General features: G+C 41.6%; 1 protein-coding gene across 5 annotated transcripts in view; it reads right to left on the reverse strand.

The window, feature by feature from the left end:
• The window catches only part of RBMS1 (RNA binding motif single stranded interacting protein 1), a 143,155-nt gene that overhangs the window by 83,162 nt on the left and 34,916 nt on the right, over positions 1-25,077 (reverse strand). The window contains exon 1 of one of the 5 annotated variants that reach the window (XM_063161982.1): positions 8,033-8,176. The exons of 3 other annotated variants lie outside the window; for them this stretch is intronic. In XM_063161982.1, coding sequence (XP_063018052.1) covers positions 8,033-8,095 — 63 coding nt within the window. In that variant the 5' untranslated portion in view covers positions 8,096-8,176. Of the gene's footprint in view, positions 1-8,032; positions 8,177-25,077 lie in introns of those variants that run through there. One more of the 5 variants, XM_063161983.1, reaches the window with a different exon arrangement.

Consider the following 25,077-nt stretch of genomic DNA (forward strand, 5'->3'; position numbering starts at 1 on the left):
GGAACATGCAAACCAAACAGACTGGGTGGAATAATATTAAAGCAATTTAAATACCATTTGATTCTGAACTAGAGTTTAACACTAACCCCATGATATACCAACTATTCAACTCAGGTTTCTCCTAGGGGAAATTCAGAAGTATTCTGGTTCTCTGTCTCAAAAAGCACTTTTTGATGTCAGCAGTCTCACCCCATGCAGTGGCACCACCGGCTATGTAAATATGCGCTGGTACAACCAAGAGTCTTAAAATTCAGACCCACAATTATTAACTCTTCTTGAACTTATCTGGAAGACAGACCACTAAACCCTTCAAAGGATCTCGTCTGCTGGTGGTTGCTTTCACACAGACAGAAATCCATGGAATTGTGTGCTGGCTCTGCCAAAGCCCAGGTCTATCCAGTGGCTGCTGCTTTCCCGGGCTCGCAGGAGCAAAGTCCCTGGCCAGGGCATGGCACAGCCACCATGTCCCTCCTCTCCCACGGCACAGCCACAGGTGTTAACACAGACTTGTACTGTATGTTACTTCTACACTACGTACTTCAAAGAGTTTCATGTTGTAATAGGTTATTTAAAGCCTTGGCTGAGCAATTAGCTAAGCTAAGCCAGAACAGCACACATGCATGTGGCAATGCAAACAGTTCCAAATGGGTCACCGTGGCCATGCTCAAAGGTGGGCACACAGGTGACACACACCTACCGGTCACCTGCAGCAGCTGGAGTGGCAGGGTCTTCCCCACACCCATAGAAGACCACCAAAATATCTGCTGCACTACTGTTCAAAGCATTATTAGCAAATTGTTCACATAGGCAGAACAGAAACACTTGAAATTCCTTCATAATTTCATACATGAGATCTCCTCTGCAACACACCAACCATCTTTTTGGTGCTCAGCTAAAGAGCACTCCACAGCCTGGGCAGCATTGCACCTGGGGATGCCCAAGAGACATCACTGTTTCCAAAGCAGGAAAAAACAACCTATGGTCTTGAAAGAGGCATCACCAACTTACAAAATAAATAGCAATATCTACCCCTTACTCTTCAAGTGGGTTAAGTACAAATAAAATACAGAGAAATACAGAGCCTCAGATCAGAGTCTCTTCTCCAAACACAACTTGAGGTGCCAGGGTTGGACAGCAACCAGTCCCCCTGAGAAGACTGGGGGTTGTGTGTCACATGCCTGCATATTAGGTAAAGGAAACTTCCCACTCCTGTACTACTATATTGTTCGGGGGTTTTTTCATCCCTCCCTTTTAAGAATTCTGTATTTTTATTTGTGGGCCTGTTAACAAGGACCTGCATTTGATTTTACCCTTGCCTGCCTGGTGTTTGGAGTGATTTTGGATTGTTGCAGTGGCACAAGCACAACCTGATAAAGTTTCTGCAGGTCAAGTAAAACTTAAAGCAGGATTGTGAATCGCCTCAGAGTAGCCAAGAATCTATGAACACTGCTTCAGATTTTCAAAGATAACTGGATAATCCTTTACCAAGTTTCAGCACCCTACGTGGAAGCTGTGGTAAGACCATAGGCATGAGAAGTGCACTGTGGTGACAAACAATCCTGAGAAAAGCTCCCTTGTAAAGCTCATCCAACTCCCACCTGAATCCTTAGATTTCACTTCTCAAGCACAGTAAAAATGGAAGTGCCATATATATACCTTGAATATCCTAAAGGGCTGAATTCTAACATTGTTATGCTGTAATACCCAAATGACAGAATATATGAGCTGTAGTTAACCAAAGGACTCATGTTTCCACTTTATTGAACAAAGCACCATATGGCAGAGGAGATTCTGATCTGAGAAAACAATAGAAGTAAGGAAAGAAATAAATCCCCTTCTCATCTGAGCAGAAAAAACCCCACACAATAAGGTGTGAAAGTGCCATTGCCAATAAGAGACACTGTAAAGAAACAGAATCAATGGTGAAATAAAGTTACACATATTTAGCTGCAGTAAAGAAGCATTTCATTGCACAAGCAGGTAAGCATCAGGCTAGACTAAGTTTGATGTTCATCCTGTCCTGGTGCTTCTGCTGTTCTTCCACAAAGGAACATGAAGCCCAAAGGAAGCTCCCCAGAACAATGTGTTGCTTGTTTCCACTGCAACCTCACAAAGTTCTACAATTCTATCAAACCAATAAACTCTAAATATCCACTCTATTTGACACATCATTTTGCTAGAGCAGAATACTTTAAACAAATAAGACACACATGAGTGATTTCCTAAACAATTATAGTTAAGTGTACAGCATGGCTTTTATGAGGACATATGAACAAAAAAGTATTATTATAAATCATATTATTATGTATTTATACATTTCTGTAATTATCAGCTATTATTTTGCAACAGACTCTAGAGCTGATACATCCTTACACTCCACCATAAATTCCAAAAAAGACATTGTTGAAATGTTGTAACTATATTTTTGTTTTAAAGAGCTTCTAAGACTTCAAAATACTTGCCAGATATTTTTAAGCCAAGACATCTTAGTGCACAGGTTAAGTTCTTAAAATTGGTACAGAGTTTCACTATTAAAAATCAATTTGCATAAAGAGTAATAAAAGTTACTAAACTTAAATTCCTAGAAATAAACGAACTCAAACTGCCACAAAACCAGGTATTCTTAAATTTGTTTAAAGCAATCTCTCACCAGCATTCAATTACTTCAGCTGCAGTTTAAAACTACTTTGTGAGTCAATACACAGCTGCAGCTACACTGCCTTAACTGCAGTCTCTTGAGGGAAACAGCTAAAGCTGTGCTAATCACAGTAACCAGCCCTTACAGCACATGATTTTTTTGTTGTGTGTATGTTTCCTAAGTTGCTGGGTTAGGAGGCTTGTGCTTATCTAATCCATGGTTCCCCTCCTCGTTTCTCCTCTATTTCTAACTCATCCCTTCCCTTTCCTGTTGCATCAGCAAGCTGCAAATACAGTGGCTTCTGCAGGGCTGTTATAATTACCACAGTACACTGCAATTCTGAAACATATGCAAAATAACTCACAATTACTTCAACAAGGCTCAAGAACTTTCAAATGTGCTTCTGCTGGCTTTTTGAAACACTTCTGACCAACACCTCTTCCAAGATCAAAACATCTCCATGCACCTCCTCATTAGGATTACAGATTTATAAGCCTGCACACTGCCCCCCAAGTAAAATGTTTTAAAACAATTGGCTGTAGGAAAGGAGAAAAACATTCATAAGAAGTTGGAAACAGATCCATGAGGGAAATCCACTAGAGGTTCCTAGTCTCCACTGACTTCTTTTGTTATACACCGCCTCGTGCAACAAACAAAGGTCAGTTTCAACCACACATTTAAAACGGGGGGAAAAGCTTACCGAAATTGTTATAATGTCAAATGATCATTATTTTTATTTACTTGGTTGCAGCACTGTGCGGATGTTTTAGGAGCCATCTCAAGCTTGCAGGAAAGGATTTTCCACTCCCTTCCTTCCTTCCCCTCTCCTCCCCGCCAGCAGTTACAGTTTAAAGGATCTAACTCTTCTGAAATGTGTTAACTCAAGCAATTTTTTTAACAGTTGGAAGTTTCAGGGGAAAAAAAAATGAACCCAAAACAAAACAGCAGATGTTCAAGACAGACTTCTATCTTCCCTTCCATGTGAAACTAAATGGCAAAGACACATACTTTAAACAATAACACTTCCAAAGAGACAAAAATATATTGTTCACCTTGTTAGAAATACTAAACAAAAACTTCAAATTGCCAAATACAGATAAGACAATTATATCACTTTTTATAATCTAGAACATCATGCCTGAACAAGATGTTTCCTTTTATTTCTTTCATTCACATTTTGCTACAAGTATAGAAACCCACTGACTGAGTAGCTTTGCTCCCTTGAGAATAAAGCAGAACTTCACAAACAATCTTATAAATGCACTGAAAAAATTAAAGTAGCTCGTACTTAATGTAGGAGTTCAGTTCTGTGAAACCTAGGTAGATCCTTTAACATTGTATACAACGTAATGGGAAACAGCCCGTCGCGTCAAGTCGGTGATACAAAATTACAATTCTTATAGTTCTCAGAAAAAGAAACAAAAAGAAACTAATCCCGTTTGTTTCTGTAACCACAGATATCTGCTCAACCCGCGGCACCATCCACACTCACAGGAGGGGTTGTGTCAAACCCCTCTGGGCACAGACTGCTCCGAGGAGCTGCATGTTCTGAGTTAGGACCATGCCCAGGTCTTGCAAGTTTGATGAGGTTCCTTCTCACACACGCAGACACCACACACAGCGCCAACTGGGAAATCATAAAGTAGGATTGCAGGTGTAACTTCTCGATAGGTTAAACTCATAGACAGAGTGAAAGGCTAATCTACACTTTTAGCCTCAGACTGGCAAAAGCTTTCTCCATTTAACTGTCATTAGAAACCAACCCTAAACTTCAACTTTTAGAAAACCTAACCTGCCACACAGCACTTGGTATTACCAGACAGAGCTACACGAAAAGATTGATCAAAAGCTTTGTCTGTCCCTCCATACACAGGCCAAACCTCAAATCAGTGTTAAATTCCTCACGTGCAGCTACACCCAGTTAATCTTCTCGAAAGCAGCAAACTATGTAAATCTCCTCATGCTGGCAAGACAAACATTACGCTCATCTAAATGCAACAAGAATCACCCTTACAGGGCAAAGCTGTTAAAAGGCACGGAGACACCGGGCTGAGCACCCAGGCTGTGCTGGTAGGACCCTGCACTCGTGTCCTTCCCAGGCCTCCAGAGCTGCTTCTGGCTTCCTCTTGGAGAAACCTGAGAGCAGAGGAACCTCCCTGCACAAAGCAATTTAAAATCCCTAATCAAATAGCTGGAGTAGCTCTGTAGATTCAAGGAGCAGATGGCAGGAGAAAGCCTAATTTTCCATTTACGATAATTTTACAGAGTGTAGAAATATTTACTTCAGAGGAGCGCCTCCCGATTTACATGAGAATGACAAAAGTGGGAGGAGGGACAGAGAATCATCTTGTTCTCAACAAATCAAGAGCTAAAAAAGCCCGTATTAAGCAAAGTATTGTATGTCATTTTGTTTCCTTTTCATTACAGATGCACACATGTGCATTCTTTACAATAGCTCAAATAACCTTGATAGCAAAAGTCTTAGCTTATACCTTTTACAGACAGGATGTACAACTATGAGTGTTGTGATAGGTTATTACTGCAGATATTGTGTGGCTTTCATTCTTTAACAAGACCTACATCTGCATTTCAAATTAGTTCTCAGATGAGCTGTCACTCATTTAAGCAATGTCTCAATTTTAAGCCTGGTAAGAGTATTTTTAATATGCCTGTCTGCCCATAATGTAGGGAATCCTTTTGAGCAGAGACCACATTTTAGTATTCTTACAAGTACTCTAGAAGAGAGAAGATGATCAGACCAGTCAAATCTGACCTGAAATTGAGAATGTTAACTCGCTCCTACATGTCAGAGATGCACAGTGTAGATACAACAGGTAAAAAACATAGTATTATAGGTACAGATTTGTTTATAAAACAGAACAGAGTTATTTGGGAAAACAAAAAGAGAATATGGGTAAAGATCTGAACCTACTCTACCTACATGGCATTTGTCAGTGTTTTAAATTAAGGTAGAAATCCACATTATATTACAATGTCTTAAAAATAAATCAAGTCAGTGTCACCTTGCCTTTTATCAGTTAATCACTCATTTTTTCAATCTGCTATAGACTCTTAAAAATAAACAGGATAATACTAAACTGGAAGTGTTCTTTTATTATTCTGATATGCATTAAAATACCAACAGAGACATACAAGCTGCTCAAAACATTTTAATTTCTCTTATAAGTTATTTAAAATTGTTTCAGCTTCATATATGACACACTGTTAGCATAGGAAATCCAGTTATTCCTTTTACAGTCATTGGTTGAGAACTTTTCCTACAATAACAGTACCTAGTATCTCAGGCTAAAGCTGAACTACAACGCAATTGTCTGAATATGGGTTACACAGAGCATACAGGGACTTAATCTCAACTTTTTTTAATTATCATGGGTTAAAAAATTAGGCTTGCAGTGCTGTTCAGTACTGTCTGACGTCAGCTCACCCCTGCAGGTGAAGTCTGAGTGAAAGGGAGATCAGAAAGCCAATGGCTAATCGACGTGAGTCTATATGAATGAAGCTAATAGGCATTTTCCATGGACTTATGGAGAAAAGCACAGACCCTGGCTCCTTATGTAGGAAGTGTTTGAGCAGAGAATAGCTACACACTAACAAAAGAAACCTTTGGTACCCAGGGTCTTAAGCCCACATAATACCCCTGCATTCATTTCTTTCTCTGCCTGTTGGGGAAAAAGGGTCTGTTTGTTTTTCTGATTCACTCGGCCCTTTTAGCTCTTTGAATCTAAGGAGTGCACTGTGAAAAGAAGAGCATCTTATCAGCCTGCTCCAGACCAGCAGGCAAACTCACATCCGCACATAAAACACAGCCCTGCCAGCACGAGGCCTGGCCCCGCTGGCCTCGGCTCCTGCCAACACCCTGCCCCGCACCCGACACGCTGCACAGCCACACAAGGGGCCTTCCCTGATTAATGGTCCTCTCAGGGACAGCACGGAATTCTATCTGATGCACTGGCTTCATTTATAAAGTATGCAGGAGCACCAGACAAGATGATCAGCATGGGCGTATCCAGGACATCTATTAACAACAAACCAAAAGCAGTGCACACAATAAGCATGTTTTGTTATGTATGGACTTGAACACTTTGACTACAAGATGCAAAGATAACTCCATGCACTGCTGGGCAGCATCTGCAGAGCGCTGCTGAGATAACACACCAGTGATTCTTATCAAAAAGATATTTCTATAAAATAACAAGAAGAAAAAATGAAATAGCAATTTTTACTTAACCTTCAAGAAAATATCAGTCCAACTTTCACTGTTAAGCAGGTTAGCTACACAGACCATGTGTCATCCCAACAATACACCAAGAGATCAAAATTTCCAAGCCTATGTCCTCATGATTTATATGAAGCCCTCCGCTGTGTGCAGCAGTGATATCTGATTTCCTATTTCTACCCTTAATGTATTCTGACCCCAAGCAAAATAGGACGAACTTCCCCAGTATTGCTGACTGAACCTGTCAAATTACTCCTTTCAGCTACTAAGTGCAGCAGACGCAGAAGGATTTTTTCTCACCTGGAAAGAAGCCTGCCATAGTATTTTTGGCATGCTTTGTCAAGCCGGTAGCTTGTCAGTGACCTCTACTCCATTTACCCTCTGGCACCCACACAGAGTACACTTTCCCATTAACTTGAAATGTAAGGGGTTTTTGCTTCTTTTTTAAATTTAATCGAAGAGTCAATGAAAAATAACACACTAAGCAGTAAATAATGTAAGATTAATACCAACATTGCATCTTGTGTGCGTAAAAGTGCAGCCAAAGACAAACGGTCCAGCAAGGTTGTAACAACTATTTCAAATATTTTATTTCCAGCGACTAAACAAACAAACAAAGAAATACCTCTTTCAGTACAGCTCCATAGATGCGAGTGCTCCGAGCTTATCAGAGAGATCACTCTGCCCGTAAAATGTCACAGGCTCCCCGCCGTGCCCCCCTCGGGGGGAGCTGGGGCGCACCCGAAGGGCGGCGGAGGTTTTCTGGAGCGCTGTTTGAAAGAAAAAATGTGCCCGGATCCCCTCTCTCATTTCACGCCGAGTGAAAAACATCCAGCCCTAAGTTTCGCTGTTGCGACACCGGCTCCTTTCTAACCTGTTGCCGAGCCCGGCGGGGCCGCCCCGCACGCCCCGCGAAGGTGACCCGGCTGCGGCCGCCCCGGCACTCGCCAAGGTCACGGCGCGGCTCTTCAGAGAGGTTAAAAGCATTAAAAAGGAGAAGAGAGTTTCTTTTTTCAAATACCAGCTCTCGCGAAGTGAGCAGGCTGCAAGTCGCAACTCACGCCAGTCGCCACTCCTCTCCCCACTCCTCCCCCAGCACCTCGGGGCCGCGGGGGGGGACGCGGGGGTGCCACAAACCCGCGCACCCCCTCCCTTACCTGCTTCCGATAGGGGGTCCGACCGCCGCCCGCCGCGCTGCTGTTGCTGCTGGGGAAGATCATCGCCCCGCCTGATCCCCCGCTCCCCCTCGGGATGGGGAGCAACTTTGGCGGCCGCCGGGCTGCGGCGCGGCGGGGCTGCAGGGCGCTCTCCGCCTCCGTGCCTTCTCCTCCGGCTGCGGCTCCTCGAACCCTTCGCTCGGCCCCCGCCCTGCCCGACCCCGCTCCGCGTCGACCCTATCCCGCGGCGGCCGCCCAGGCTGCCATGCACGGGCCCCCGCTGACCGCCGCCGGCTGCCCCAGCCCAGCCCAGCCCGGCCCGGCCCGGCCCAGCCCGGCCCCACCTCCCGCCGGCCTCAACCACCGCCCAGCAGGGGGAGGGAGCGGGCGGCGGAGCGCCGAGCGCGGCGGGGAAGCGCGGAGCGGGCGCGGTGCTCGCGCCCCGCCCCGTCCTGCGCGGGGAGGGGGGCGCGGAGCGGGGCGCGGCGCCAGGGGAGGCGCGGAGCGGGGCGGCGGGCGCGGACCCCCCCGCGCAGCGCAATGGTTGCGCCTGAGAGGGGCGCGGGGGGGCGGCGGGCCCGCGTGCCGCGCATTCCGCCGCGGGGCGCGCCCGGCGGGGTCCCGACCCCCGAGCGGCCGGAGCGGGACATCCCGCGGAGCCCCGGCTGAGCGCCGACAGACGGCCGCGCCCCGTGCACCCCCACACCGCGGGGCTGGCCGCGCCGAGGCGACAAACACCGCGCCCTTCAACTCTCCTAAGTTTTTCTTGACTAGGGATGGGGAGGGGGGAGGAACATCCGGTCACAGCCCTCTCCGGTGCCTCAAGGCATTTGGGAAGTGAAGGGAAATTCTTCAGTTTCTTCACGAAATCTAGGCCTAGGAAACGCTACAGTTCTTAGGCTCCAAGACAGGGACGTACGGAGGCAAGGAGTTCCCAACTTCACTCCTGGTACTCTGCACTATTTACATTACTATATTTACATTACCCACTGATGTTGACAATCTAGTTTCTAAGAAAGTCCAGAGCTGTAGCTCTGTCAGGCCACCGACTGATCAGTGACACTGTAGAAGAACTTTGCCACGGACATGCATCATCAGGCACCTTTTGGTTTCTCTTCCTCTTTCTGACAATACGGTGGCCCCGATCCCATACACCCCAACACGGGCATAGGAAACAGCTGGGAAGAAACAGAAAATTGCCAGATAGTTCATTACTGAAAAGCCAAATAACATCTGAAAATGCTAGTACTTACAAAAACATATAATCTTCAATTACTGACTTCCCTAGAAATAATCTCTAAGTATTTTGGTATCCTAATATATTTTTACAACAGATCAGAGCCCCTCTGAATACAGCAAACAACAAGAAAGCACCAACACTTGGCAGAACTACATTCTGCATAACTTTCCTTTTTTCTGTATTTCAAGTCCTAAAATGGATTGCATTCCATTAGGTCTCAATTTGATAACACAAGTTTAAGGTGTACTTGTACTGGATGAAAAGCACTGCAGCCACATGGTGATCACTGGCACTGGAGATTATTTGATGGAATAAGTTTGTACCAGCTGACTTTATGTCAAGTCAGGCAATGTCTGTCTGTACTACCCTAACTTCATGTTGGATCACGAACAGTCGTATTCCCACTGCTGGCATAAAGCTAATGCCAGAGGCTTAATGCTAGGGTAAATTCAGACTCCCTGGCCTGGTTAAGGCCTCATGCCTGCTTCACAGCAACATCAGTTGGCATCAATGCTGCAAAAGCAACAGTTTTGCAACTGATTCTGGATGAAACCTCTTTTTTTTTCTCTCTGATCAGGTTAATTTTTTTCCAGATTATTTCCTTTGTTGGGTTCAGCATGTGGCTTTGTGCTGCTGCTTGTGCCAGTGTAATGGAGGAGGTAGCAGAGAGCAAAAATAGGCAGGGGTGAGAGGGTGGATAGGAGGGCTTGTTTTGGCAGCAGTACTGGATTATATTGGCTTAATATGTTCGTGTACCTGTGGCTTAATTTGACAGAAGTGTAGCTGTGTGCTCATGCCTTCCTGAGATGTGGCACACACAGCAGTCGATCTGTGCTCCAATCTGACTCATTTCAGAACCCTTGGTCACAGATGTCACAATCAGACTCAATGCTGGAGAACTGTCTTAAAGCAGTACAAACTGGAACAGTGACAGGCTACTTCTCCTGCTCAGATTTCTATTCCCAACTGAAAACCAAGAAAAATATTTTCTGGACAGTGTTGCAGTCACCCCAAAGGGGTGACAAAGCTTAAGTCTGCTCGACCTACAGGAGGGCTTTGTTAGCTGGAGATGTGTATAGTGACCACACCTTCCCCTCGCAGGGAAAAGCTTTTCAAAAGCCATCAATCATCCCTTGCTTCCTTCCCTCTCCTCTTCCTGCCCCACCCCCAGGGAAGAGGCTGCAGGGATGTAAACACTATATGCTCGATTGGGTCTCAGTCACTGTCACACCAGGGAAGGCTCTCAAGAATATTCCAAAGCAGTATCTGAAACGCTGCCGTCTTGCTCGCTCTGCTGTCACATGTCCCAAGGCTTCCTGTGATTTGGACATGATTTCCCTCTCTTAGATTCAGTATGTGGCCCATTTCTCTCAGTTACTAGTACTCTCTTTCCTTACATATTAGGAAAACACATAACAACAAATATGATCATGTAAACAATCTACTAGATCACAATCTAACAGTATCTGATTATTTATTTTTGTTAAGGAAAAACTCATTACAGAATTTTCTGGGAAGAAAACTTGATATAATTTCCTAAGTGATAATGTGCCTATCAGCATTATCTGCTGTTTTTAAAAGGCTTGATTAATCTGTCTCCATTTTGATCTCAAACAGGGAAATAGCTGCCTTCCAATAGATTTGACAAAGTTATCAAGAACACAGAGCCAGACTCCTTACAGCAGTGTGTCTGGAGAGAAAGGGACAGCAAAGCTAAATTGAAACAAGCAAGTTTCTGACTGGACATCAGGACAGACAGACATTGCTCCAAGAGGCTGTGCACTCTCCCTTCTTGAGCATTTCCAAGACCAGAATACGCACAGCCCAAAGCAACCTGACCTGATCATTTTGCTGATGCTGAGGTTGTACTAGAGAACCTCTGAGGTCCCTTCCAATTTGAAGCTATGCTCACATGGAAAAGCTGCTTTGCTCTTATTCCTGAACATGGGCAAAATTATTTCTCTGTAAAACCCTGTACTTGAGATTATGTTTAAAAAGCTCGAGAGAAGTGCCTGGACTTTTCAGTCCTTGTGCAGTGATATATCAGTTCAAGTACTGACAACAGTTTTCCTACATATTTTCTGAGATGCAAGAAGCATGCCTTGTTTGCAAAGAACAGTCTCAGTCTTACTGACTTAGCAATGCCAAAACTGAGATGCCTAATCTGTAAAACGTATGCAAATATAATCATAAAAATCATATTTTCAAGGACTTCGTTATTAACTGCATACAACAGGTGTGAGCAGACTTGCAGGTAGCCAGGTGTATTGCTGCTTGCAGTTATAAATGAGCAATTCCTTTTGATCCTGAGGGAAAAAGGTGACCACAGGGTCTAATAGTGCCTCCTCTACAAATCATTCAGAGCTTCTTTAAGTTACCCAGAGTTGCTTATTCAGGAAAAAAGGGTAAACTTACAAGCAGCTTTGATGCATTTCAGAAATACAATGTAGCAATTTACATGTTGTGTTTTGTTAGTTTGCTTGTAGGTTTGCAGAGAGATGGTTATAAATACAGAAAGAAAGACTTGTCTAAAAACCTTGAGACAGAATCTTTCCAGTAATGCTTATCAATCTTAACAAACAGTAGACTGGCAAAACTAAGCCATAATTTTAAAAACAGTTCTACGCATTTAAGCTGCTCCTTTACCATTTCTGTTCTAAATCAAATTCATGGCTCCCCTTACTTATCTCAAAATTCAACCAAAGTAGCTATTTCCCCTGAGGGCATTCAGTGCCTCTGCAGGGCAGATGGTCTCTCAGCCCTGGATCTGCTTTAAATGGGAAACTTACAGTCTATTGCAAACCCCTCTGAGTCCAGACTGGATCTCCTGAATTTCCTTACAACTCTGCTCTCCTGACCACTTCAGGGCCTTCTGAAGACCCACTGTGGAAAGGTGACTGTGGGCACCTCATTTCCCCATCCCGAGGGTACTGAGGAGACTGCTGCCACACTGTTCAGTTCCCTGAGCATCCATCCTCTCCTCGCACATGGTCATATGGAGAAAGATAAAAACCAGAGTAGGCAGGAAGCTAAGCCACAACAATGCAAAAATACTTTTAAATACCCTATGCAAGCTAAGGAAGCAGAATGTAGGGCTGAACTTTGAGAGATATTAAGCATTTCCTGTAAAGTGTTAATAAAGGGATACATGAAGCTGAGTATCAAACAGAAGCAGATTTTTAAATTTTGGCTTTAATTCATCTATTAGAACTTAAAGCATGAAAAGAATTTCTAACAACCAAAGGAACACAGTAAACTTCATTACACGGGAAGCTCCTTCAGAGATAAGTTATCTCATAATTAATTGTTTTTATTTAAGCATTCCCAGTATGCAGGTAATAAAAGAAATCTGTATCTAGCTAAGGGAGGAAGAGGAGAAGTCTGTAGAAATGGGACATAGTAATGTTGTGAACATGCCAAATACTTAATATAAAAAATCTTCTGTAAATTTTCCTTTATATTAGAAAACAAACATTATTATGAAACAATGACTTCTGCAGAAGTATATGATCTACTAAGAGTGAGGCATTGCATACACAATGAGAAGCTGTTGTTTAAGAATGCAGTCTTCAAAATACTCACATGAATATATTCAACAATAAGAAAAAAATCCCCATGATGATCTGAAAAGGGAAAACAAATAATCTTTTCCAGCTGTACCATTTCAAATACTGGTACCAAAATACCAAATTACTTATACTCTACACTAGAATACAAAAAAAAAAAAATAGTCACTCATTATAAAATATGTGTGCACAATCACTGTAACATTTTCTTTTTAATCTGAACGCATCAGTGCATTCTCTCTGGGAGTCCTCCAACCTGTCTTTGATTTTCCCATCACCTATACTGCAGAGGTTTTTCCCTTAAATCCAACAGCTCACTGTGAAAAAAGAGCAGTCCTGTGCTCCCTGCAGTGCTCACAGAATGCATCCGCTGTAGCCACTGGGGTTGTACCTCCAGTGATATGCTTTGACTCCTATTCATTTTGGCTTGCTGTTCATTCCTTCCATGCTTCCTTAAATGTTCTTGGAAAGACACTAAATATAAATTGCACAATTATACATAATTGTTGCCATTCCTTCACTGATGACTGGTATTAAGAATATGAACATAGTGAGCAACACAATCTCCTGCTAATCCCATGCCAGCATTTTATATTATGGAAAGCACTATTTATTATTTGAAAGACACAACAAGATACTTTATGGAAGCATTTCCACTGTCAAACAAATGCCTTTCCTAAATATACCCTGTATATTCTGGGAAGCACAAGTATGAAACATAATTACTGTAAAGGATTACTATGTAAGAGAAATTTAAGGAGGCTGCTCATAATCAGTAATGAAAACACAAGACAAAATCCAATCCTCATTTGTGGAATGAACTGAAAAGACTCTTAAAGATGTCATTTCTGCCATTGACCTGATAATGTTGCCAGACACTTGTTTGAAACTATAAAGTAGTGAAAGTGTGTAAACAGCTGCCGAATATATTATAGAATAAAATAATAAAGTCTGTCCAAAATGACAAAGCATATTGCTTTTCCTGCTTTATTATTAACTATGCAGAAATTTCACCAACATTATATTGGATAATATTTATTTTTTAAAAGAGACTACTAAGAATAGCTTACTGTTTTGACATGCTTTTTTGACAGTGCATTTTTATAATTTGTGCAGAATAAATTTATGGAACAATAGAAGAAGAAAGCAAAAATATTTGCTAAGTATTTTCTAGGAAACAATGACTTCATGCAGCTATTTGATTTTTATATATTTACTTATTTACATTTTAATACATGTATTAATAAAAGAACCAAAATCTGGAAATACACATTTTTTTTCTTAAATTTCACATTGTGAGGTTCTAAAGCATGTCATATATTCTGGTTTTTAACCAGAAAAAATGCTTTTTCTAGCCACAGTACATTCAATTTTGCTGTGCTGGGTTTTCTTGGATGACATGATTCACCATATTGACCAGGCTTGAATGGTTACTATTTCATGAGAATTTTAGAAATAAGAAAGAAATTAAAAGACTTCTACAATTAAAATTTGTTTTAAGATTGAGAACAGTTAATGCCAATGAAAAGATAAATCACTGCACAATGGTTAGAGTGGAAGGTGTGACCACAAATCAGCCAGACATAATTTTTTTCCTTTGTGTGCTGTTTTTTGGTATGTAAGGCCAAGAAAAAGCTTCAGATTTATCAGTGCGCTACAGCTATAGAAAAAAAAAATTCAGCCTCTTGCCTGGTCTTTGCACATCTATAAATAGGGACATACATTCTGAATCCATGAATGAAACAGGCACTATTTGCATTGTAAGCAAATTTGTAGTAATGCAATGAGGAGCAGGCAGGAATCCTAACACACATGGAAAAAAAGGAAGAGGACAGAGAAAGTCAAGTCATGTATGATATGATACATCAAGAAGATGGAGTTGTCATCACTAGTGCAAAGTCAGGCTCGTACACTCAAGCATGGGCTTGAAGAATACCCGAGGAAGAGCCAGAGCAGGTCCTGTTCTGCAACGCCCTGCTGCAGGCAGCAGCCTCACCAGCAGCAGCGACGAGCCAGACTGGGGACTGTGTACAGTGGCTGCATGCATGTGGGTACCTTGGAACAAAACCACAAAACACCACTCTTTCCAAAGTTGTTGCCCTAAAATGACTCTTCTTGGCTTTTTTTCCTTTTCCTGAAATGAAGTCCTGTTGTGTTTGTTCGACAAATACTAGTAGCCAAGTGAAGAACTGACAGCTCTGCCCACTGACAAGCACTGTGCAAATTTTTCCTGTCCTCACACACTTCCCTGTCAATTAACCTCATTTCTGACCTGCAAATGTCTTTACAGTGCTCCAACTCTCCTGAGTACACCATCAGCACTGTACCAGCTCTCTGGGGTCCATTTACATGATCTCGGCTGGAGTGTGAGAAACTAATTTACATACAGATTCCAAAAGGGCATATACATTTTATCTGTTTCAAAATTACCGCCTTTACCCTCTGTGTTTGTTTTATAATTACATATAAATGCAAAGATGTTTGTTTATAATGCACAATCTGATTGTAATGACCTAATTTAGAGTATTAAGTGAAGAAACAAAGTCATGTGTCAGAAGTTAAGCAAATGTTCAATAATGACCCTTAATCTTATCTCATTTTCGATATCTTTAAAATAAAAATATCCACATAAAACTTGATAGAATAGTTCCTGAAGTACCTGGAATAGCTTACATTTCTGAAAGGCATTATGTACTTTGGTCTGTCAAAGAAGCTGCAAATTGTATTTTTCCTGTAGAAGTACATGCTCTACCCCTCTGAATTTTGAAATTGTGTACTTGCTACATCTGCAGCACCTCCACAACATCAATATAGCACAGAACAAAATGATCAACAGATACATCTTAAAACAAGAAAATTCTTCCTCCCATGTAAATTCAGTGCTCATAAAGGTCATCTGGCTCATGGTTATGGCAATGAAAGACCTTCACCATGGAGGCACTCAGCATTGGCATTGGAAGGTTCCCCACAGCCCAGTAACCTGCAGAGTCCACCCTCAGAGGTGAAACAAGGGCGCAGCTCCTGCTGATGCAGCCCTTCCCCTAAGGGTTATAGGATCCTGAAGGTGTAGGGTGTTGCTGATGTACCACAGACAGGTGAAAAGCAGGAGCTCAACACCAAAGTCATCTTCTGACACACTATCCATCAGCGGCAAACAGGGGGCTTCTGCCACTTCTGCTCCCAGCTAAACTAGCAACCAAATGCATTGCTACCCCAAGTCTGTGTCTTCACCATCAGCATTTGAGTTTCTGTAATTTAAATTCAGATATGATCTGAATATTTATGTTCAGTAATCAGTAAATTAATCAAGATGGCTAGGACAATTTATTTTCAGGGAGTAACTCATAGACTTATTTACTTATGTTCCATACTAAGTGTCATGGGCTGGCAGCAGCACAAATCATGGTGGGAAAATATTTTATTGCATCATAATTAAGTTTTACATTTATTTAGGTAAATAGATTCTTAGAGTTGTTTTCAACACATTCTCTTGAGTTGGATTCAAAGTATTTATCAGATACTGCACAACCGTATTTCAAAGGTCTGCTCACGAATATCAATGCACATAAATCAAAGATAAAACCTGAAATGAAATCCTGGTCTAATCAATAGATTTACCAGCAAGTCCCAGATTTCACCCAGAATGAAAGCACTTACATTGCACTTCTGTGATTTACTGAGTTATTCCTCAATATAATTAATGCTTACAGATGCTGAAAAGGAAGACAGCTTCTATTCCTTTCCTCCCTCCTGCTGTAGCTTCGTGGTTATGAGTCCTTTGCTTAATCCACTCTTCCTTTTGCTTACTGGTTCAAGTCACTAGCCCAGCAGCTTTTCTTTCTGCCATGGCAGGGAGTTGAGTTGGGTCACTGAGGTGTCTAACAAAACCCTCACAAGTGAAGTGGCAGGAGCACACAGCTGGGGGAAGGGAAGGTGTGTGTCCCTCCTGGGAGCAGGCTGGGTGGCTTCGCTCAGTCTAGGCCTCCCTCATGGAATTTTACTTGAAACATTTTCAACCAAATGACAATAATTTTTTCAACAATACATTTTCAGTCATATTCCAGAAAAGTGAAGTTATTGCAACAACCAGACCCAGACGTGTTATGCAGATGCACTGCAAGAGAGGTGGATGAGCGAGTTCAGATAACACAAGAATTAGGCTGAACTTTCGCCCCTAGTTCCAGTGTTCTTTGAAGTTCTTCACTGCCTTGGCAACTCCTCCCCCTATCTTCCACTATTGCAGCTTCTGTCAGAGGCTCTGCATAGTCAGGATTTTCTCCTTTCTGGGATGTTCAAAAAGAATTTTGCACTAAGCTCCCCAGGGGCCAGATCTTCACAATGTTTCCGTGCTTGCAAGTAGAGCTTGCTACACTCATTTCTCAGAAGAGCAAAACTCCCAGCTGTGTTTGTTGAATGGGGCTCTAAGACAAAAATTATTTCAGCAAATGGCTATGGGAACTTTCTATGAGTTCTTACAAGGAGGAAATAAGATGATCTTCCTCTAGCAGGACTTAAATTTGGATAATTTTCTCAACATGTTAAAACCATGAATCTGTGAATATGTGTTTATGCATATACACCAGGCTTTTGCTATTTATCCATCAAAACCACAAGTAAACAACTGCCCACTTCAGGACCTGACCCACTTGTCCCCCAATACAATCCATAAGTACACAATAAAGACAACTGGGCACTATCATAATATTGCTTTTGACCCTAAGACACAATTTACCATTCACTATTCTAAAGATCATGGAGAAGTTTTCATGTAAATTTTTGTTTATATAATCTGTTTACAGACAGAGCTTTGTTGTATTTTTCAAATTTATCTGTTAGATATAGTATTCAACCCAATTAGCTGAACTCCAGTCCAAAATACCATCTGACTATATTTGGTGAAGTACACAAAAATGTGTTTGGACAAACAGAATGCTTTTGGAGACCCAGAGATACCACTGCTCCAGAACACGGGCTTAGGTACTCGAGAAGCAAGGAAAGGGTAATGAGTTGGAAAGGCAAACATGCCTGCTTCTTATACCTTCATTGTAATCAGTTACTCTACAGCAGACAGTCTCATTACTATAAATTGCAACTAGAGGCACTTTTGCCTTGCAAAGGAATTCATAAAAACATGTCAGATCATGTCAGCTGAGATGTTATATAAATCACATTCTGCACTAAGTGAAAAAATACATTTTGCATCCAAGGAATTTTAGATTGTTTTCTGAGTAGAGACCACTGTTTCACAACTCAAGAAGAATTTTCATCAGAATTACAGACATCACTTAAAAGACATGAAAGTTGAAATCTAAATATGCCTAAATGCTTCCATTTTAATCCCCTTGTTCATTATATTTCCACTAAAGTTGCTACTTCATTCCACAGAAGGGTTGTTCCCACCAGTGCCTCAGACTGTGTAAGCACACCATTAACTTCTGTGTGTGCACGTATGGAAATGACATTACTCAGAGAAATAGGAGTGCTCTGAAATCAACTACAAATGGAATGACAGGAGGTATGAGTAAAGAAAAATCCTTATATTTTAATACCAACTTCAACCGCTCCTGCTTCCAGTAACCAACTCCTAACTTTTTCTGACACTATGAGGTCTTTGACTTTTTAAAATCTGATTCAGTATTTAGTAACCTGAGATAGAATAAACCTTTTTTTCCTAGTGATGACATACAGTATGACAGTTCATGGGTGTAAATCATGTAGGCACATGATTTTGCAGGATCTAAGCCAGAGTGAAAAAAGGACAAGAGAGCTGCATTAATCCCTTGGTGACTATATTCAGTGGGCTAAGCCTTAGTTTCACCAGCAGATTTGACCAGATTTTTCTTTCTTCATTCTCACAGAATAAAAAAGAAAAATAGGAGAAGCTGAGTCTTTGAGATAAAAATGACTTAAACTGCAAAATAAAGCCCAGTTTGCATCTTAGTTTAAAAAAACGCCAATAATACGAAATATTTTGTACCAAAATATGTAATTATATATTTTGTATCAAAATATGTAATACCTGGCCACAAATCAGCCTAAGCAGCATCACAAATAACGACTCACGTTGGGCTTCCTTGCTGCAGTTTTTACTAATGTCTTCATAGGATACAGAAACAATTTGTTTATTTCCACTAAAAAAAATCAGGTTAGGTCTTTAAAATGTCACCACTGTAGACGACCTTTAATTTTTTAACAAAACAAAAGGCAGTCTTAAATTAACTAAAAGGTTAATTCTAGAATGTATTACCATAACATTGCCATTTAAAATAGTACATCCTCTTATAATCTATACTTCAGATTCCTCAACTACAGTTGGTTTAAATGCTTAAAATTGTCTAAATACTAATTTCCTATTATGTTTGGCTGATAAAATTCAAGTTGAATCAAAACTTTGCTAGAACTCATTTGTTGAAATGCTAAACCAGCCAGGCAACGTGCCTCTCATTAACCACAGCTACTTCTTGACTGGCACTGTCGATTGCCTGCTAGGCAGTTCACCCTACAATGGAAATTATTTTATGGTATCTACCTACAGATCTCAGTTTGGGCTGGACTACTCCTTGCTTCTTTCATGAACTGTAAACTATAAAGTAAACATGGGGGGGGGGGGGAGGGCAGTGGGGGAGAGGAAACCCTGCCTCTGAGAAACTCCAGGCTTCCTAAGACAGACAGTGCTTACTATTTACTGTATCACTGCAATTATCTGGTAGCTGATCAAACCAATAAACACCGTTTGGCAGAATGGGACTTGGGACTACTTGTACAGATGTGAGCTCCTTTTCTTCACTGAGATTTCATTTGTAGCAGACCTGATTTAAGAGATGTCTCTCCCTGCCATAGCATTCCCTCTCCACATCCATGCCAGCCACTTGTTCCACCCTTCAAAGCAGACATTGCCACACTCCTTAGTGGGACTGAATCAACTGCTTTATGTGGGTGTGCTATGCAGTGGAAAAAAAAACTGATACAGTTTAAATCTGCAGATATTCAGATATATGTTTTCCTAATGTTCTGATGCAGAGAGCTGCTTAACACAACAGGATTGGCTAGACCTGGGAAAAGAGGCAGAACTTCTAAATCCCACCCAACTGCCGAGGGAACAGCAGCATCAAGATGCAGTCTGACTGCAGAGTCCTGACCAGCCTCAAAACTGAAAGCAAGCAGTTACTCGGGGGTTTACGTAGCTGCACGTAAAATATTCTCATTTTGAGAGACATTTGCAAACACAGAATGTCCTTAGTTTTGTCTTCAAATCTCAAAGAAACTTGCAAACAAAATACTCTCTTGTTTAAAACCATGCTTCAGTGAAAGATGCTGAGGTACACTACATGCTTTGAAACAAACTAATCAGCCTCCATAAAGAGAAGGAAAATGGTGTGATTAATTAATATGAATATCAGTGGTTTAAAAAACAGGTGCGATTAATTAATATGAATATCAGTGGTTTAAAAAACAATGTGGAGATGTTGCACATTTAACAAAAAGCTTAGGTTCACAAATTTCCTCACGTGCAGGGCAAATCTTTCTTCAACAGCTGAAATCATGGTAACAGTAACTTCCTATTCAGTCATTTCCTTGATTAAACCATTGAACTTTAATGTGAAATGCAGCCATTACAAAACCAGAAAGGAATCTGAACAATAACAATCCAGTCAAATGGGCAGTGCAATAAGCAACAGCAATGTCAAGAACACTGGCTGGCACATTTTGGTTGGAATCAATGATGCTATAATTCTCTGAGATGTTAAATGAAGTTCAAGTAAACTCTGTGCTGGATCAAAGCTGCACGAGCTTCATGATACAATGCAGTGAAAACTTGGCACAAATGGCTCTCCTTGGTAAAGGTTACCTAAAAACCAAACTGTATGTCATCTTTTCCCCAAGTTTTTGAAAGGTGACAACTTTAGTCCAGCAATAGCTGTGCCTTATAGTTGTCTCAAACATGTCTCCTGCTCTGAAACAGAAGATTACCCAAATGGACACACTTTTGAGCCCCTTTTTGCCTCCCTTCTACTCCAACCTTGCAGTCCCCAGTGGTACCCAAAAGGCAAACGTTCTCATTTTAAGCAGGCTCTTTCCTGTGGGCAGTCACTACATTCATGCCTGTCTTTGCCTCCCACAAACGCCCAGACAGCCAAAAGCCAACACCTGGCAGGATGCTGGTCACCCCTGCTCTACCCAGGGCAGTGCCTGCTGCATCAGCGACACCGAGTGTGCTCCGTGAGCAGTGCCAGAACCCCGCCCGGCTCAGGGCTGCGACACTGCCGGCATTCAGCAAACGGGGCACCAGCGCAGGAAGCTGCGAGGAGCTGCAGGCGGGCTCCAGGCACCACTCTGCCCCCACAGTGCGAGCCCTGCACTGTGCACCCTGCCTCAGCAGCAGCAAAGCAGCTGCTGTGTGCTCCTACCCGACCCGGGCCACATCTGCACGGCCACACAGTCCTGCCAGGCACCCATCTGGTCACAGAGTTAGGTTTTGATAGAATTGGATACTCTTAGCTCTTCCTGCTGCCCAGACACAATAATAACTTTGTGGGTCTCTAGTTGCACAGCCAGCTCACACCCCGGGTAGGTGCGAGGGGTCACGGAGTCACTGCAGGGAGAGACATAATCTGTTTTCCAGGATGGTTTAGGTCTTGGGGCACAGTGCCTTCCTGAAGATGCAAGGCCACGAGCCAATCTAAACAGGCAGTACTTCAGCTTTTGAGGCATCAATAGGTCATTAAAAAGTAAGAAGGAAAAAAGAGTTTACAGAACAAATGCTATCAAAATTCTAGTGCCTACTATCTAGAATATAGATATTTTTAGAGAAAACCTTTTATTTGATCAGGATGGTTTTGACTGGTAAAATCAAAGATATTGCAAAATAATTGTAATTACATATATACTGCCTTTTTCTTTTTTTTCCTTACAGTTTTTACGCCGCTTAACTCAAAAGTGAAAGGCGTGTTAGGCATGTGGAACTGACAGCCCCACTGGATCCATGTCTACCATACTTGGATTACCTTAAAACTTTAAATTGGGCTAAAGAAACAGTATTTAATTGAGAAGTGTTATTGCAGAGATTGATGCTCAGTGAAATGGGCACATTAAAAACTTGTAATTATTCCAGGTATCACCATACCTCCAAGAATACTTAGTTAAAAAATCAAACAGACAAAACCTCAGTTAAAAGACTATTTTTAAGACACTGATTTGTGCAGGCTGTGGAATAGGACACAATGGTGCTCTCTTCTCTGCCTCACACAGGACTCTTCTAAATGTTTCTCCTAGATAATTTTGTTCCTAATTGGGAAAACAAAACTCCATAAGGATAAAAATCAAAAAATCCCTTAATTATGCATTTTAAAGAGCATGTTGTCTGCAGTCTGATCCAGCCCACAGACAGTGGGATTTTTTTTTCCCCTGTAATGGAATGATGGGTATCATGTTGCTAACTTGAATGCTGCAATCTGATTTGTGCAGGCCAGCCCAAGTGGAGAGCTACTGAAATCAGCTGGATTCTTTTACGGTACAAGATAAGAGAGTAGAGATAACGCTGACGACTGAGGGCGAGGCCTAGAGCCTGCTGATTTCTCTGACTGGCTGCACTAACATTCCTGCCAGCAGAGCTCTGCAGGGCCCAGCCTTCACCTTACGCTGCAAATGCCCTGCGGCTGAGTGCTCTGGGTAAACAGAAATCTTGTTTTCACAGGTGTCAATCCAAAGTGACTTTTTGCTCCAGTTTACAAAACCCAGTGGGGAATGAATCCTGGATTTCTCTGGTGCTCGTAAAACACCGCAAGTCTCGATGAGCTAGTAATTAAGTAATAATAGCCATCATAAAATTGCAAAATTCCTATATACTAGATAAGACCATAATCCTGCTGGGTGATATAAAGATAACCAACTGCTTTTTCCTTGAAATTAAACATAAATGTGATGGTGCATTCTAACATGCTATTCTTAATACTGCTTTTACTTTACAAGCTGTTAAGAGAAATATTTTTCAGTAATTGTTTAAGAAAACCAGTACTTGTATAATAACTCAGTTAACAGACTGACACACAGAGATACGGAGGCTTTGTTTGTAATGAAGATACTTTATTAAAGGGAAAATAAATCTGCTTCTGGGATGGATCTCCAAATTGAAGGGGTTTTTCAGGTGATGGAAGTGAGTATTGTCCTGGGTCTCCAGCCTGATTACTTCCTGCAGGGATGGTTTTGTCATTGTGCCACCACCACTCCCCTGTGACTTCTAAACAACCCAGGGTCACTGTGTCCTCTCTTTAATTAGTATCTCACTGCTGGAAGGAGGGGAGAATGTCAAGGAAAAAAAAAGAATGCGAAGACACTGTAAACAAAGGTCCTCAGGGGCATCTTAACAATTTGGACCAGGAATGAAAAAAATGCTCTTTTGTTGGCGGAAAAACGAAAAGAAATGGTTGGAGTGGTCCAAATTTTAATTTTAGTTACATGAATTTGGATAAAATAAAGAGCAACCATGCTAAGAAAAAAATTAATTCTGTTCCCAAGAGGGCTTTATCACCCAGCAGATGAGGATGCATTCTACATTTTACAAGAAATCCAACTCAAATATGGTGTTCCAACCATAAGGCAACCAAAGCCCTAAGGAACAGCCTCTGGTTCCTTAAGCACTATGACTGAACTCAGTTGGGGTGATAGCAATTATTTTTATTTGCATTAAAATAAAACTTCCAATGAGTATTTTTTGTACAAATATTTGGACTGCAATTTATACCTATATTTTTCACAGAAGAATTCAGATAATCCAACAATAAGGTGAAATAGCATATAAAACAGTAACAGAACCCCACCACATTCACACTAGATAAGATTTTACAATATTTTGTAAACTACTCTTTTTCCTGCTGTATCCTGGTAAATCAGGAAGTGAAAACTGATTTTAAAGCAAAACTCTGCTGACAGGAGGGTTTCTCTTTAAAGCTGACAGCATGAGAAGTTAAATGGCACTTTGTCAGTCACTTGGCTATCACACATAGGAGGTGGTGTTCCTCCTCCTGGAATTTCCTGCTCCAAGGCAGGCCCTCAGGTTACTCAAGCCATGAGTAAAGGGAAAGGGGAAGAGAAGCCACACATGCTTCTGAAGAAAACCATACATGCAAGGAGCTGCAGAAGAAACAAACATTTGGAATATCCCATGGAAACAGGAGCCCCAAATTCAACCTGGAGCCAGCACTAGTGCCTGCTGCCTTCAGCACTCAGGAATGTACCTCTCTCAATTTCTGCTATCAATATGGCCACAGATTTATATAAAATAATGCAATAATGCTAGTAAGGAAGAAGAGGAATAGACTCTGTAGCCTGTGGCTATGGCATTCATCCCAAATATAAGAAAAACACATTTGAATCTTTTCCCTTATATTCCGTTTCCAAACTACTGAATGAAGAAACACACACAGAGTATGTTTTGGTCCTTAGGTACCCACAGAATTAGGCACCAGTTAGGGCAGGGTTTTACTGGAGTGCCCCAATGACAGACTCAGCTGCTCAGCCCCTATAAGGATTCAAACATTCCATTCCTCTAATTAAAAACATTTGAGCAATTTGGGTTTGGTGACTTGTCTTTTTGGTCTTGTTTTAAGGCCCTGGATCATGAAGTCTCATGAACAATACACTTGTGTCAACAACTCTAACACACTGCTTCAGTTCATGGATACCTTTGGTTCTGTTTTGCCTCTTTAGGTTCCTGTGCCTTGAGCAGCGCAGTCTCCAAAAGGCTGGGTTCAGTCTCAAGGGCCTAAGTCTGGCTGTGAGCTGAGCATTATTCCATGGTTTCAGTCTATACCACAAGAGTGATGCTCACCAATACGCAGGTGAGCTCAGATTCCACCTTTGAATCACAGCATAAATATATAAAGAATCTCATATTTCATCTTAAATGCATTAAAAAATACAAAACATCTCCCATCTCTTCTGTGTAACACTGCAGTATTAAACTGAAGAACAGACTGATTTTGTAAGTTTTTTTTTTATAGAATGAGATGTAGCTTTCTCTTTTTTGATCAGTCTTATGATTTTCATGACCTGACTTATAGTGCCAAACACTTAGGGCAGGTAACAATGCCATTTTATGTGCCCTAACTCTTCTCCTACCTCACACAACCACAGCAGAAAATTCTTTTCAAAACATAAAACAAGCAAACCCACCAAACCCTCTATGTGAGGAGAAATAAAAAGCACATTTGAATCATATGAATTTTAGCTTTAAAAACATT

The sequence above is a fragment of the Melospiza melodia genome, chromosome 8 (assembly GCF_035770615.1).
Source record: "Melospiza melodia melodia isolate bMelMel2 chromosome 8, bMelMel2.pri, whole genome shotgun sequence".
NCBI lineage: Eukaryota > Metazoa > Chordata > Aves > Passeriformes > Passerellidae > Melospiza > Melospiza melodia.